Genomic DNA, 14,964 nt, shown 5'->3' with positions numbered 1-14,964 from the left:
ACCTTTTCTTTTAAATCACACTTCGTAATCGTTTGGGAACTGAAGAAATCAATTGTTTCCATTTTTTTTTCCCCCCCAAGTGGAATTTTTGCCCATTCTTGCTGTACGCAAGACTTGAGCCACTCGACGGTCCGTGGTTCCCGTTGTCCGATTCTCCTCTTCGCGACGCGCCATACATTTCCGATAGGAGACGGATCCGGACCGCGCGCAGGCCGGTCAAGCACACGCACTCTATGTCTCCGAAGCCACGCCGTTGTAACTCATGCAGAATGAGGCCTGGCATCGTCCCGCTGAAATAGACGTGGAGTTTGTGGAAAAGACGTCGTCTTGACAGTAGCATATATCTCTCCAAAATTCCAACGTAAGCCTCCACATCGACAGTTATCTTCACATATATGCAGATGACCCATGCCGTGGGCACCGATGCACCCCCGTACCGTCACAGAGGCTGGGTTTTGCACTTTTCATTGGTAACAGTCCGGCTGGTCTTTTTCCATCTTTGGCACGTAGAATCCGATGTCCGTTTTTCCCAAAAACAAGCTGAAACGTAGACCCGTCTGACCGCAGAACACGTTTCCGCCGTCTTTCGGTCCATCTCGGATGACTTCGGGCCCAGAGAATTTGGCGGCGCTTGTGCGCAAAATTAATAAATGGCTTCCTCTTTGCATAATTCAATTTCAAGTTGCATTTCCTGATGCAACGGTGGACTATGTTGAGCGACAATGATTTTTCAAAGTACTCCCGAGCCCACGTGGCCACATCCATCACGGTAGCATGACGATTTCTCAAAGAATACCGCCCGAGTGCTCGATGGTCACGGGCATTCAGTAGCGGTTTCCACCCTTGGCCTTTCTGCACCGAGATTTTCCCCAACTTCCTCAATCTTTTTGCGATATTATGAACTGTAGATGATGAAAAACCTAAATTCTTTGCAATCTTGTGCCGAGAAACACCATCTTTGAACCGACTGACAATTATCTCACCAAGTTTGGCACAAAGTAGTGAACCGCGACCCATCCTTGCTTGCAAAGACTAAGCCTTTTGTGGATGCTCCTTTTATACGCTATCTTTATAACCTCACCTGTTGCCAGTTAAACCGCTAATTGTGGAACCTTCCAGAACGGCGTTACTTGCAACCTTTTCAGTCTTGTTTTGCCTCTGTCCCAACTATTTTTTTGCAGGCGTCGCATTCTGTTGTTTTTTTATATTTACAAAATACAATTAGCTGTCGGTGAAAACACTGAAAATGTTTTCTCTGTACTTCTATCAGGTAAATAAAAGTTCAGGTGATTGAACAAATTGCAGTTTTTAGTTTTTGTTGCATTTTTAGAAAGTGTCCCAACTTTTCTGGAAATGGGGTTTGTAGAAGAAGCCACCTGTTTGCACTGTGTTGATGCATGGACCAACTGCCTCTAGGGACAGCAGGTAGTGTATTTTTTTTATGCCTCATACCTTGTAATCTGAAGGTTGTCACTTCAAATCCCACTACTGCTCTAGGGCTGTGATCGAGGTACTTAACCCTGAATCGGTACAGTAAGAAAACCCTGTTGTGTAAAAGGGTAAACAGTTATCTGACCACTGACAGCAGCCTCAGCTAAATAAAAGTAATTGACGGATTCTACAAATGAGTCACTGAGGCTGTTTGGTGTCACTGAAGAGCCAGCGCTCAGTGGGAATGTGGTGAAAATGGAGTGATCGCCAGTGTACCACAGTACACTACTCGCCTTCTGAAGCGTGGACGCACACCAACACCTCTGGGTATTTAAGAACGGCCAGAACTCCATGGCAGTAAATCCCTTGGGTTACATACGGTACTTTATATAGAATTTACAGCACTATGAAATATGAAGGCACCTCCACCTTTTTTCCACTAAAATAATCACGGTATTTCACATGGGGCATAAACCAGTAAAAATTCTTTTTTTCCTGCTCAGAGAAATGCAAAATCTCTGGTACCCAAGAGGACTCCTCTTGAATTATAGGTTTAAAAAACAGAAAGAAGCTTTTCCAGCATATGAAAACCAACTGTACCATCTTTCTTGGCTGGAGGGTCAGAAGGTGAAAAGTGAGTTGCCCTCGCTTTCAACGCTTTCAAAGCCATTAGGCTATGAGACATCTCATCAGATGATCAACTTATTTTCATCTCCCAAGAAATAAACTTGTGTTGAAGCACATCAACAGAGGTTCTCATCTCACCGCTCGCACCAGTCCTCCCTACATCACGGGTGGAGGTTCGCGTTGTGGTTTCCTTACTGATTTCTAGCGCAACTGAATACCATCAAAACCAGGTATCGCGATTCAGCCTCGCTGGTGCCACAAGGTCAAAGGGCGGTAACTTGACACGACTTTCCCTCTGGCTTCAGAACAACAACATCTGCGCTGAGAAAAGTTCACTGAGGAACTGAAAACACTCGTAGAGTACACACATACATGGATTTTTATTGCTGGAGTTTTAAATAATCTGCCGTGACGTTATAGTTTATAGGCTACATTTTCAAAGAGTAAGAAGACATTCTAACAAGGCAGCAGCTGTACCTTGTTTTTTTTTCCCCACTACAAAGAATGATGATCAAACCAATATGGATTTTGGGCACTAAAAATAAAACACTCCGTTACTGATTGTATCTATAGAATGAACATAAACATTTTCTTCAGTAGTTAGTAGTTGCAGTGACTCAAGGTGAAACTCACAACAATGTCAATAACAAACAATCAAAGCTTCCTTCCCAGCTCCACTGACACTCATTCCCGACTTACACCTTTTGGTTTGCTTTTCTGCAGAACCCAGTTAATCACTTTTGCACTTCCTTGGGCATTTTTAAATGGTGCAATAAACCTATGTTCTATGAAGTATCCGACTAAATCACTTCTTCTTGCCATTCTTCCCAGTGGCCATCCAGCAATGGAAACATGATTTATGACACCACTTTGGTTTGTCACTTAGTTCCCAAACACATAACACTCGCCACATTACAATCCATTCATTTAAAGTGAATTCTACTTGTAATGTGACATAAACACCACATCTTGCATGTTTATAATTTAGAATTACTAGAATTTTTTTCTTTTTAAATAAATTACATACACTGTATACAGTGTGAGTTCTTAAATACAAAGAAATGCGACAATTTCTTGCTTTCCTGTTTCCAACCAATAGAGGGGATTGGAGGGCTCCGGGGAAAAGGGTTACAAGTTAAAATATATAAAGATTAAAAGTAAATACAATTCTGGTAATGTGACAATTATTACATCCCACAAGCTAGAAACTGTAGAACTTTATCGTCTTGGGCAACACAGCAGTGCAACAGGAAGCACTAGTGTCTCATGGCCTCTGGGACATGGGTTTGGACCCGGTTCAGTCTGCGTGAAATTTGCTCATCCATGCTGTCTTCACATAGGTTTCCTCCTCTGGTCGAAAGACATTTCCAGTAACCTGGTAGTTCTTACAATGGGTGTTCTGCTGCATAAATGGGTGAAACCGTGGGTAGTTTGATACGGTAACTAGCACTGTAAATCAATCACCTTGGAGAAAAGTATCATCTTAATACTAAATTAACTGTATGGTGTTTTGAAGAAAAACCTTTGCTAAATAAATGTGAACTTCTGCATTTAGCATGACTATTTTTTAACTCTTTAACCCCACTGCCATGTTATACAGCTCTTGCAGGATTTTATCTGTCTCAACAACAGCTCTTGCAAACTTGACATTAAATCTAATTTTCAGATTAAAAATAAATTCCTGAAGCTGTTTCAAAGTCAGTTCTACAAGAAAATGGCTCCACCTATTTTAAGATTGGTTAAATGAAGCTATATACATACGGTAATGTAAGTGAAGGTGTGTATACATGCATGGCAAAACGAGAAAAAGTTACTTCTGTGTACGGTACACCCCCGAAAAATAATGCAAACTGGAGAACTTCAACATAAAAATAAGCTTCATTTGAAATGCTTCACATTCTATGAAAGCAAAAGTACTGCCTGCACAGCAACACGAAACACAGTAGAAAGTGATGTGCACCAAAAGTGTGGTAAAGCATTCAGGGTAATTGAGCACCAGTATGTGCAGAAGCACAACTAAATAGATTATACACCACCAAAGCAAAATACACTTATTTTTCAAACCAGCACCACTGCGTTGTTCAGCTAACAGTGCAGTGCAGTAACAAGAACCATTCAGTGATTTTTGAACAACCAAATCAAAACCAAATCCTAAGCTGACCACCAAGTCATGAAGTAGTGCATATGTTGTTTATATTCCATAATTTTACTTATGTGCAAGGTATTCTGAACTTCACAAAAGTTGAAATATTTTGAAATTTGATGAGCGACTCTACACCCCAAAGGTGAGCTGCAGTACAGCTGAGAGGAAGAAAACACACCACCTTAGACCACAAACCCCAGCACCAGATTTGACAGATCAGAGAAACCTGTGTAAATGACATGGCACTAAAACTGAGTTATTTCACATTCACTCAAAGCCAATGCATCATTCAGATTTGGCTGGTTAATGTGACCAACTGTTTCCAAACACTGCACTCCTGGAAACTCAACACTTGACCCCGTCAGGACAGGGGACTCTGCTGGCGGGAGCGCAGAGCGCGGAAAAAGGGTGTGGCGGGGCTGACCGGGGGGGCGTTCCGCACACATCGGACAGAGCGTTTCTTCTTGGGGTGTTTGTTCTCAAGCTCAGATTCCCGGTTTGGGTGCCCCTTTTTCCGGAAGGAACCGGGGGTTGGGAGCTGCGGTCCGGCTACGTCTTCGGACTTCTTCCTGAGCTCCATTCTGACCGTCATCCAGCTCTTCTGCAGCTCCACCAGTGTCTGCTCCTGGGCAGAATCAGGGTGGGGTGTGAAGGGTGAGGAAGAGGGAACGTGACATTAGTGGAGGACAGGGTTAGTGCAGTGCCTCTTGCATGCAGTTCTCCAAGTGTCTTAGCGAATTATTTCTGGTGAGTTTTGCCTTTCTAGACCTTAAAAGTGACAGGGAAACATGAAAAGAATTGAACAGTCAAAAGAAATGGTCACGTCTCTGTTTCTACAACAGTAATAACAATAATGACAACATGCTTCAACCCATACAGAGCTAAAACCAAGAACACACAGCTGGTCTTTAGGGCCACTGTTGAGAAGAGCTGCTGTACTTAACATCATGTGTACTATGTACCTACAGGACCACTAACTCAACCCAGGTGCTGAATTCCACATTCATCTGATTGATGGAAGACACCCAAATCTGCCCATCCTAAAAACCATAAACAAGTGCAACTTTACAACCAATGAGGATGCTGCAGTCACCGATCACGGTTGTTACCACGAGCAATCGGGCTCCCGCCCAACCTGGCACAGTACCTGCTTGGCAGCCACCCCTTCGGCAGCAGCCAGCATGGTGCGCAGCCGCTCTCCGCTCGTGTTGCTACAGCAGACCCGTTCCCCTGACCGCAGGTTCAGGCTCAGCTGCTGGAGGCCGACACGCAGCTGACGGAGGTTCTAGATGGAGCAGAAACAAGCATGTGGTAAGCTCTAGTAGAGCAACTTGACTGCAAAAGACAAAATGGCATTTGGAGCCCACAGACTGACCTTGTGACCCTCCTCCAGCTGGTTATCCACAGTGACAGTGACACTGCTCGTATGGATGGTCTGACCCTGGTAACTGCGCAATTCTTCAGGGAGAAGGTGAAGAGGGTCAGTTACATACAATTAGTGAAGGCAACCCTCTACGACCCCTGTCCCTGGACACCTTCAATCCCGGCATTTCAGCACTCCGCACTACTCCGTTTTTCCCAGGCACATTTTTTCGGACATGCAATTGCTCCAAATTTTGTCTAAACACTTTAGACCGCAAGAATTTTCAGCTTTTAGGAACGTTAGTGACCCTGACAACAGAAGTAGTCTTGGCTGACCCCTCAACCTCTACTCACCCTCCGTTTTCTCCTGCAGTTCAGCCTGGCACCGGACCAGCTGCTCCCTCACTCTGCTCAGCTCTGCAGTTTGCGAGGAGGTGTTGCGACGGGAATGGCGATGGCCCTCGTTTCCCAGCTGTGGTGGACCACCCTCGCTCGCCGGGAGCAACGATACTCCCTGTCCACCAAGCTCCTTCCTGTGTCCCAGCTCTTCTGTCAGTTTTTTGATCCGTTCATCCCGCTCCTGTGGGAGAGTGAAGGGAAAGGAAAAAGGACTGCAGCGCGCTTATGTCCCCCATATGAAATATGAATTTTAATTGACAGCCTGTGGTGTGCAATGAAAAACACGAAGCACCAAGCTGTCAAGATGGTTCAACTGCACATCCCTGAGTAGCGCTAAACACCAGATCGTGATCACTTTGCCACTGCGATGTAAAAACACTCACAGCAGAAGGGAGGCAACTAGTAGTGTATTGGTTAGAGCTGCTACCTTGGGACCCAAAGGTCACAGGTTCAATCCCCAACTCTTGCTGTAGGACCCTTGAGCAAGGTACTTACCAAAATTAAATTAAATTTACCCTAAATTGCTCCAGTAAAAATATCCAGCTGTATAAATTGGTAAATAATTGTAGGTATATTTACATTGTAAGTTGCTTTGGACAAAAGCATCAGGTACATGTAATGTAGAATAAACTGGGTGCCACACAAGAGAAATTTGTTCTACTTTGCAACATTCATCTGGACTCAGACATTGAAAAATCTGGGATAAAAAAAAAATTTTTCTTCTTTCCGTGACTTTTGCCAAACTTCAGTCTTATAAGAGCTTCGCTCATCTCTAATTTGTTTCCTTTGTGAGACACCAGGTCTCCAGGCAGCTTAAAAAAAAAAACAGCTTTTTTTGGGTGGGGTTAGCCGTTTCCTGCCTGCATTTCCTTAGTGCAAGTCCCTTACCTTGCTCCCCCTCTCTGCAGTAAACACCCAGCACTTCCCTCACCTCAATCTCCTGTATGTAGTATCTTCTCAGGCTTTTCTGCAAGTTCTGGATCTTGTCCTCATATCGCTCTTGCATCAGCTCCCTCTCCGTTTCCAGGGTTTCACTGAAGAGCAATTGGAGAGCAAACGGTGTGTGGATTAAGTGCACGATCACGTCGCAATACAGATATTATGCACCGCAACGGTAGGTTGTGCGGCTGCCACCTTTAAAAAAGGTAGAACAAAAATGACACGTCGAATAACTATGATTCACATATCAAATTATGCGACATCAATGTCAGTCTGTGCACAACCCAGTCAATACCTGAAGTCTTTCTCCATGCGTCTTATGACCTCCATCATTTCGGAGAAGACCTGTTCCCTCACATTGCCTTCCAACGTCTCCTTCTCCTCCCTCTGTCTCAGCACCTCTCCCTTCAGCACCTCTATGGCTCGCAGGAGCTCCTGGAAAGCAGAAAAGGGACATGATATTAAGAATAATAAACTGATTTGAAGATTGACGGGCAAAAAAATAGTTGAACAGAGACCGGAGTCTGGAAAGGGGTGTTGTTATGGTGCATAAACCAAGCACTTTCCAACAGTTCGCTGCAGAGCAGGGAGGAATGTGCAATACCACAATTGCCATATTCACCAAATGTCACCCCTTCCGTTTCCTTCTGCTCCCAAAAATCAAAATTAAGCAGAAAAGAAAGATCTGACAACATTCCAAACATTCATAACTACATTAAGGCTGAAATGATTCCCATCACAGTTAAAGACTTGCAACACTGCTTACAGAAGTGTCAGAAACGTTAAGAAAAAAGCCTATCGTGTTGTTGTAGATACACAAATTTTTTCTATAAAAAAAACAAAATACATTAAATTCTTAGAACTTTTTTCCCCTACTTGAGCAACTGATAATACAACAAAATTTCTGAAAAGTCTTAGTTATGTCAATTTTTGTGTTTATTGATTAGTTAATGATTACTGATTACAAAAATAGCACTAGTTTTCTAGAGTGTCAGCTTTAGTTGGTACTATACAGCGACTGGAAGATTCTAGAAGGTGCCAGAACATTCTAGAAAGCATTAGATTCTAAAAGGTACTGGAATATTTGGTGTTTTGAACCCAGTGCCAAAATTTGCCAATTTCAAGAATGTGGAACATTTTTGTAGAAACTAACATATAGTACAAACTAACAGTGAAAGTATTAAAGGAAAATGCAAAATAAATAAATAAAATCAACAAAATCTGTTACATTGTGTAATTCTCATAACATTTTCACAAAAGCTCATACATAGATAAATTAGCTTCACCTCACAATCAAACATGGTGACGTCTCCCTCCTCGTCGCCATCCTCTTCCTCCAGCAGAGTGCTCTCACTGGCTCGCTGCTCACATCCTTGCAGCAGAGACAGGATGTAGGCTACACGGGTCTTAGTGGACGGGATGTGGACCAGCTGAGAAGGTGCACATGCGCCCGCACGAACACACACACACACACACACACACACAGCTCAGGTTACAGTAAACTACAGACATACCCCTGGTGCACTGAGAACAACAAAAGGCAACGGGTGCTGAGCCTCACCTGCATTGCGACAGCGGAGAACTTGAGGGCATGCAGTGTCTCATCATAGCTGGAGGCGCAAGGGTTGATGTTGACCACCATGATGGAGCGACCACGGCCGCAGAAGAAGCCCTGCAGCACACGTGTCAGCTTGCTGTCCCTGAAGGGCACGACCAGGGGGGGCCGAGACCTGAAAGGGAAGGGAAGCAAAGTGCACTCAGCTCAGGTCTGTGTCACAGTAGTGACCTTTCCATCGGGCCGCAAGATTCACGCGCCTTACATCTAATGAAGTAACTGCGACACTTGTGAATGTGCTTTGCCCTGTATTCAGGCTGACATGCATGACTGGGATCTCTTAATCACTTTGATGGATGATGCTGCCTCTGTTGAAGTTTCGTTAATTGAATATACACCGAAAAGGCAGAGTTGTGAACTATTTCACATCTGTGTTTAGGACAACAGAAGACGCTCAAGGCGCCTGCTTCATCAGAGCTGCAGAACAGTACTACAAAAAACACACACACACACACACACACACACACACACACACACACACACACCTGTTGGCCTGGTTGTATCGAAGGGCATTGAGGCACCGGCCAAGGGTGTGAAGAGAGGTGTTGATGTTGGTTGCTTCCTTAATGCGCTCCCCGTTCTGCTGGTTTCTGCAACGCTCTGACCCCGCAAGGTCACAGACAGACAGCCTGGGGGAGGAGGGCATAAGAGCGATACACTTCCTTCTCAGCAATGGTTTTACAGAGAGGGGGCAAGGAATAGGCGCACAAACCGACTTACTCACTAATCCGAGCATTCTGCCCCCTGCTGCTTCCAGGGTGCGTGTGCAGGATGCGGATGTTGAAGATGCTGTGACTACAGGGTGGGAAAGACGTTCCAATCACTGTTACGGGAATTCACTCAGTTGTAAACCTTAGATGCCACTCACCTGTTATTTTTGTGCAGAGAATTGAGAGAATTTAAAAAACTGCACACAGACACTATTTCCCAGCTGCCTGCATGGACATACTCATAGTGTGTTATTGAGATAAGGCAACACAACTTGTGCATACCTGCGGCTGGAAACATGGTTCATATGAGTGCCTGCAAAACTCTGGTTGCTGCGCCCCACTTTCAGAACTTTCCAGGCCTCCTCAGCGCTGCGGACCTGCATCCAGGTGAGGTCTACAAGAGGAGAGGGAAGTTGTGAATGACCATTTACAGATTTATCAGCGTTTGCATGATCTTGTGTGTTTCATCTTGTGTTTGTCACCTTTCACATAAGGGTTTCCGTGGCGATCTTCACACAAGCGCAATGTCGATCGTTTCCTGCGGTGCGAGGAAGACGTGGAATCCAGCAGATCATACAGGAACTCGTTGTAGATTTCGAAAAAGGACACCCATACCGAGAACTGCACCCCTTCCGGGAGCCCCTCCTCTCCACTCTGTGAAAGGCTTTTGGCTTCCAGGCAAACACTGTCTGAGTCTACAAAGACAGACAAGGTTAGCAGAAGGGTCAGTCCTTTCCACAGGCAAATTTGCTTGAGGTCAAAGAAAGTACAGAGGAGGGATTTATTCCCAAGAACAAGAGCAGAAACCCAACAAAACTGGAAATGCAATCATAAAAATATTGGAGAATCCCACTAGGAAAGTTTTTATGAGTCCTTTCCACTGTCACAATGACAGGATTTTATGAAAGTGCACACTTTACCCTCCAGCTGGGCGACTGTGGACGCACCCCAAAAGCCACTATCACAGCTGATGCTGACATCGTCTCGCAGCCGGGAATTTTGGGACATCATTCCCTCTGTCTGGGGTTGAAAATAGAGCAAATTAAATATAAAATGCCCTTCTCTATGCTTCTATGTTAGTTGGGAAACTGCAAATGAGACAGACGTTAGCCGTCCTTGGCCCGTTGCTGAGCGACATCTGCTTTTCTCTTCCCCTGCCATTACTGAGCACGTTCCCAGAATCCTCCTCACCATGTGTAGCAGTTTGTCTCGGCGGATCTCCTCAGCCTGGACCTCGGTATGGTCCAGGACGCGCACCTCCTGGCACAGCACTGGTTTCAGCTCCAGCGCACAGGAAAGATGACCCTGCAGCTTGCGAAACAAGGCCACCAGTGTCCGGGGGAGCAGGCCGGCCTTCTGGCTCGTTCCTAAAGAACAGGTGGGAAAACATTTGTTCGCTATACAGGAACACATTTGCATTTGCAAGAGTGGCTACTTTAAAAAGTCCAGTTTTCCAACACAAAAAGAACGGACTAAAAGCTCAAAATCTCACTGAAAAGAACAAACTGTATAATATTTAGCGAATGGAATCAGCATTCAGACTCACCCTGGACGGTGTATGTCTTGCCAGAGTTGGTGATGCCATACGTGAAAAGCAGCCTGTTCTCACCACGTAGGACCTCCTGCACAAGCTCCTTCGTGGTACACTCAAAAAACTCTTGCTGAGTTGTCTCAGGTCCAGATATCTACACAATCGTGAGAGATTTTCTGTATTTTTGCATGGTACTTGTGAGCATCTGTTTATTCTAGATCAAAAGTTTACATCTGAATTCTCCACATGAAGTGAGGATATGCTACTTGCAAATACCTTCCTGGAATTTGGTTTTTACACATTTTTTTTTCTTTTAAATTTTCAGTCAAACTATATATGTGTTCTAGTGTTAGAAATTCCCAAAGACACAAACTTCTGGCCGCAACTGTGCTCATACAGTGAAAAGCAAGGGTGTTTTCCCAACCCCGCCCCAACAAACCACCTTTTACTGCATTTGTGCATGTTACCTGTGTAAAAGTGAACTTGTGCATGCTCTGAGCAGTACCCCTTTCCATGCCCTTCATGTTGAACGAGTCCGTGGGGGCTTTCAGCACCACGGTTTGTTGGTCGTGAATAAAGACACAGCCCTAGGGAGGATGACAGAGAGAGAGAAGGAAAAACATAAGCTATTACAAACTTTGTGAACTAAGCTTATCATTTACCTTATAACAGGAGCAACTAACTGGTCAGACTGCACACCTGTTCCTCACCACGTTCCTTCTCCGCCTCGAGCACGGGCCGAACACGCAAATACACTTGGACTCTCTCCACATCATCCTCTTTGTCCATATGTATCCCCACATGTTTCACCTAGCAGAATGAAACAAAAGTCACTGTAAATGACAAGTTCCCTCTGCACGCATCTCCTACTTGCCTTTGGGTTTCTTGAAAACAGCAATGCAGAAGGTATTAAGGCAAGAAAGCTGAAGCACACATAAAACTAATTTCATGTAATCCACATGGAAAATAAGTTCCAAGTTTATACAACTTCTATGCAAATGTATGTGCGCTAATCATACAAAGCAGTAATTTTTTGTCCATTAAAATATTGCCAGAGTGGCAATAATATATATTATTGAAGAGAAGAGCATTAGCATTAAAAAAACATTTGCAAAAAGAAGAAAGAAGCCAATCATCCTGACCAAGTGGCTTCAGGGGTGTTGGGTGTCGATAAAAACTAACTTCAGGGTGGCTTCATTGATGTATTTTTGTTTCTAAATATCTTCTCTTAGAGCTGAGAAAATATCCAGAAACAAAAATACATCAATCTGTGTCACATAAAGGCCCTAACTGTTAGAGAATAGCTAGAAGATGCAAAACAAATCAGAATGAAAGATGTGTTTACAAACAGAAACAATCATCTCCAGGCCAAAAGTGGACAGAATCCCAATTTACATAAAGAAATGGAGCCGGTCAAAATAGTCCTGGAATCGAGCTCCTGTCTTATTTATATACCTAAATGCCGAAAAACGGCCTTATTAAGAGACATAAATACGGAACAGGACATCTCAGGGCCATCTGAGAAACTGGAAGATCCTAGCTGGTGCGTGTCACGTGTGTGTATTTTTTTTCTCTTCCCTTCACCTCTTTCCTTAAAGGCTGGTCGTCTTGAGGCGAGGAGATCAGGGAGATCTCCGGCAGGTCGTAACCTCGACCCCGCGGGCCCGCGAGGCCCCCGGGGTCAGCGGCTGTGGATTCCAGCACGCTGGGCCTAACGTCGTCGTCGTCGGACACGCCGCCCGGCGACGCCGACGGCACCTCCATCATGGCACGGATCGGGAACCCGGGACTAGAGGAGGGAAGCAAACAAACACAGTGTCTCCCCAAACATCGACACAAGTGGCGGAAAGGTTCACAATCCGAATCTCTCACATGAGGCAGGAACTCAACTGTTACTGCTTCCTTGAACTGAACCAGAATTATTATTATTATTATTATTATTATAATGAGAAGCTTAGCTAGTCTGTAAAATTGTAGCTAGTGCAGCACTAGTAGCTACAATTTTACAGACTAGCTTCTCATATAATAATTCTGGTCCAGTTCAAAGAAGCAATAACTGGAAAGTAACAAGTCATGATTAAAGACATAAGAAGAGCTGGATCACGTTCTTCGACAACTTGATAAATAAAGTCTAAAAGCCAGTGAACTGGGGAGACCAGCCTGACACGTACAGTAGCAAAAGGAATGTACTACCCAAAACGGGAGTAAATGATTAAATCAGAGTAAATAATACTATACTATATACTACAGTAAATATTAATTATCGTCGATACAGATAGAGTTGTATAAACCAAGTTCTACATACTAGTAGGAATACGCTGGAAAAAAAGTTTAATGCTAGTTTTTATACCTATTTTGTGTAATTTGTTTTTGTTTTTATTTTTGTTTAATTTTTTTTAAGGCTAACGCGCGGGGTAAACTACTGTTGAAGTTCACAGCTGCTGGAACTTTTGACGTTATCATATACTACATTTCTGGTCAACTAGTTTACGCACAAACTGTTCATGAAGCATCCAACTAAAACTGCCCACAGTTTTGCAAATACTTACAGTTTACACGGATCTTCAAACAACCACGAACGAGGCGCGCAGGCAATATTTCAAACTTCGCTTTGAAAGGCAAAGCCAATCAACACGTAAAGTGTTGGACAATTCTGACCAATTGGAACACAGAAGCCCAGGCTGCGCAATAACAGCAGCCAATGACAGAGCCAAACAGACCGGAAGTGTTCTTGCTACCAATCATTTTACGTCAGAAAGCGAAGAGGCACGAAGTATCAAAGTCAATATGTCAACACACCAGTCAGCCTAATATCACTGCTTACGTATTCTTTTACATTTATGAATTTATTCAGTAGAACATCATATGATGATAATTGGTCTGTAGCAATATGTAACTTGGCGTTGACTTGAGTCCATTTGAAATAGCTACGCGGTATCACATAATCACCACAGTACTAGTAGTATTCGGAATTTTTAAACGTTGGTGTATAAAAGCAAACTGGAAATTGAAAGAAGTATGCAGGTCCATAAAACGTGAAATTAATAATGACAGCAGGGTGTACGGTAGTAATTAATATGAATGGAAGCAGCAGTAGTGTAAAAGATTTAATTTTGGATGTGGTGACACTAGACACTGACTGTGGTCCATGAGTGACCCATTGTAAGTAGTGTATCTTATCTAGCAGTGTAAGTCACTTTGGTGAGTAAGGTGTGTGGGCTAGTAACACTACATAGTATCCATTCAAGTCGCTTTGTAGAAAAGCGTCTGCTAAGTGAATAAATGTAAGTGTAAAACATACATATGTGTGTACGATGAGTCTTCTCTCCCCTCTGGGTTTGCCACAGACACGACTTTTTGTACATGCGCACTGGAGTCCATCAGCCAGTCTTGTAAGTTTCACACGTGTTGGATTCAATAAAAACTTTGAGGTGTTTGAAACCAACCTGGACGGGTATCGTTTGTTATTTTCTGGAGCTTAAGTGTCTAGGCAAACCCTACAAGAACGCTCGGTTACAGAGTAGTATGGTAATAATTTATACATATACATAAATTACAGTAGTTATCATCATGCCGTTGCGCTGGCTGTGCACTCACTCGACAACTGTGCGCGGATCTTTCTACTCGATTCTGAGGTCAGAAAGACTTGGCGAACAGTAACTTATTCCCGCAGTGATTATGTCTTGCTTACCACAGATTTTGTAAACATCATCATGGTTTCAAATTATGTTCATATGTTTAAAAACGATTCATAACGTTTAAGATTATGGAGCAAGTTCTGGACGACTGGACAAAAATGCACCTTGTGACTATTAACCTTTTTTACTAAAATTTTTTCCTACCTTTAAACTATTCAAAAAAATTATAAACGAACATGGAGGATGCGGGCATCGATCCCGCTACCTCTCGCATGCTAAGCGAGCGCTCTACCATTTGAGCTAATCCCCCTCGCTATGCACATTTCAAAATACTTTAGTTATAGTATAGCCAAACTATAGTAGTGGTTCGTTAATTATGTTTTCATCTGTATCCCCACAAGAACTGAGAGTGTGTTAAAAATTATTGTGCAGTTCAACGTTTAAAATTATACTACTTCTCGATACAGCGGTACACAACGGTTTCATTTAGAAAGGAGGAAAAAAAACTCAATTTCCCATGACGCAACAGAGTGGGTTCGAAATTGTGACGTCAGTAGAGAGGGGGCGGA

The 14,964-nt window shown here is 43.6% G+C and overlaps 1 protein-coding gene and 1 non-coding gene across 3 annotated transcripts; both read right to left on the bottom strand.

Moving 5' to 3' along the window:
• Positions 1 to 4,023: 4,023 nt before the first annotated feature.
• LOC108934261 (kinesin-like protein KIF20A) lies at positions 4,024 to 14,088 on the bottom strand. 2 transcript variants are annotated; one of them, XM_029251384.1, is made up of 19 exons: positions 14,059 to 14,088; positions 12,342 to 12,546; positions 11,457 to 11,567; positions 11,225 to 11,344; positions 10,773 to 10,911; positions 10,418 to 10,593; positions 10,147 to 10,246; positions 9,709 to 9,921; positions 9,509 to 9,620; positions 9,237 to 9,311; positions 9,002 to 9,145; positions 8,463 to 8,631; positions 8,188 to 8,331; positions 7,197 to 7,336; positions 6,894 to 6,996; positions 5,918 to 6,143; positions 5,577 to 5,659; positions 5,349 to 5,486; positions 4,024 to 4,826 (listed from the first exon to the last, which is right to left on the bottom strand). In XM_029251384.1, the coding sequence occupies exons 2-19, from the start codon at positions 12,522 to 12,524 to the stop codon at positions 4,563 to 4,565; spliced, it is 2,640 nt and encodes an 879-aa protein (XP_029107217.1). In that variant the 5' UTR covers positions 12,525 to 12,546; positions 14,059 to 14,088; the 3' UTR covers positions 4,024 to 4,562. The 2 variants fall into 2 exon arrangements, with proteins under 2 accessions (XP_029107217.1, XP_018607356.2); XM_018751840.2 differs by lacking the exon at positions 14,059 to 14,088 and adding an exon at positions 13,307 to 13,381.
• Positions 14,089 to 14,632: 544 nt separating this feature from the next.
• Positions 14,633 to 14,705, bottom strand: trnaa-agc (transfer RNA alanine (anticodon AGC)). The gene has a single exon. It is a non-coding gene; the product is annotated as a tRNA-Ala (tRNA).
• Between the last annotated feature and the right edge of the window lie 259 nt (positions 14,706 to 14,964).

This window comes from Scleropages formosus, chromosome 4 (genome assembly GCF_900964775.1).
Source record: "Scleropages formosus chromosome 4, fSclFor1.1, whole genome shotgun sequence".
In the NCBI taxonomy this organism is placed as follows: Eukaryota; Metazoa; Chordata; class Actinopteri; order Osteoglossiformes; family Osteoglossidae; genus Scleropages; species Scleropages formosus.
This window is presented reverse-complemented; position numbering and strand designations above follow the sequence as displayed.

Excerpts from the sequence above, each read along its gene's own strand:
- LOC108934261 (XM_029251384.1), bottom strand. The coding sequence starts at position 12,524 with ATGATGGAGGTGCCGTCGGCGTCGCCGGGCGGCGTGTCCGACGACGAC. Across the intron at positions 7,337-8,187 it reads TCACCATGTTTGATTGTGAG|GAGCTCCTGCGAGCCATAGA; the intron begins GTGAAGCTAATT and ends TCTGCTTTCCAG. Across the intron at positions 6,144-6,893 it reads ACTACATACAGGAGATTGAG|GAGCGGGATGAACGGATCAA; the intron begins GTGAGGGAAGTG and ends ACTCTCCCACAG.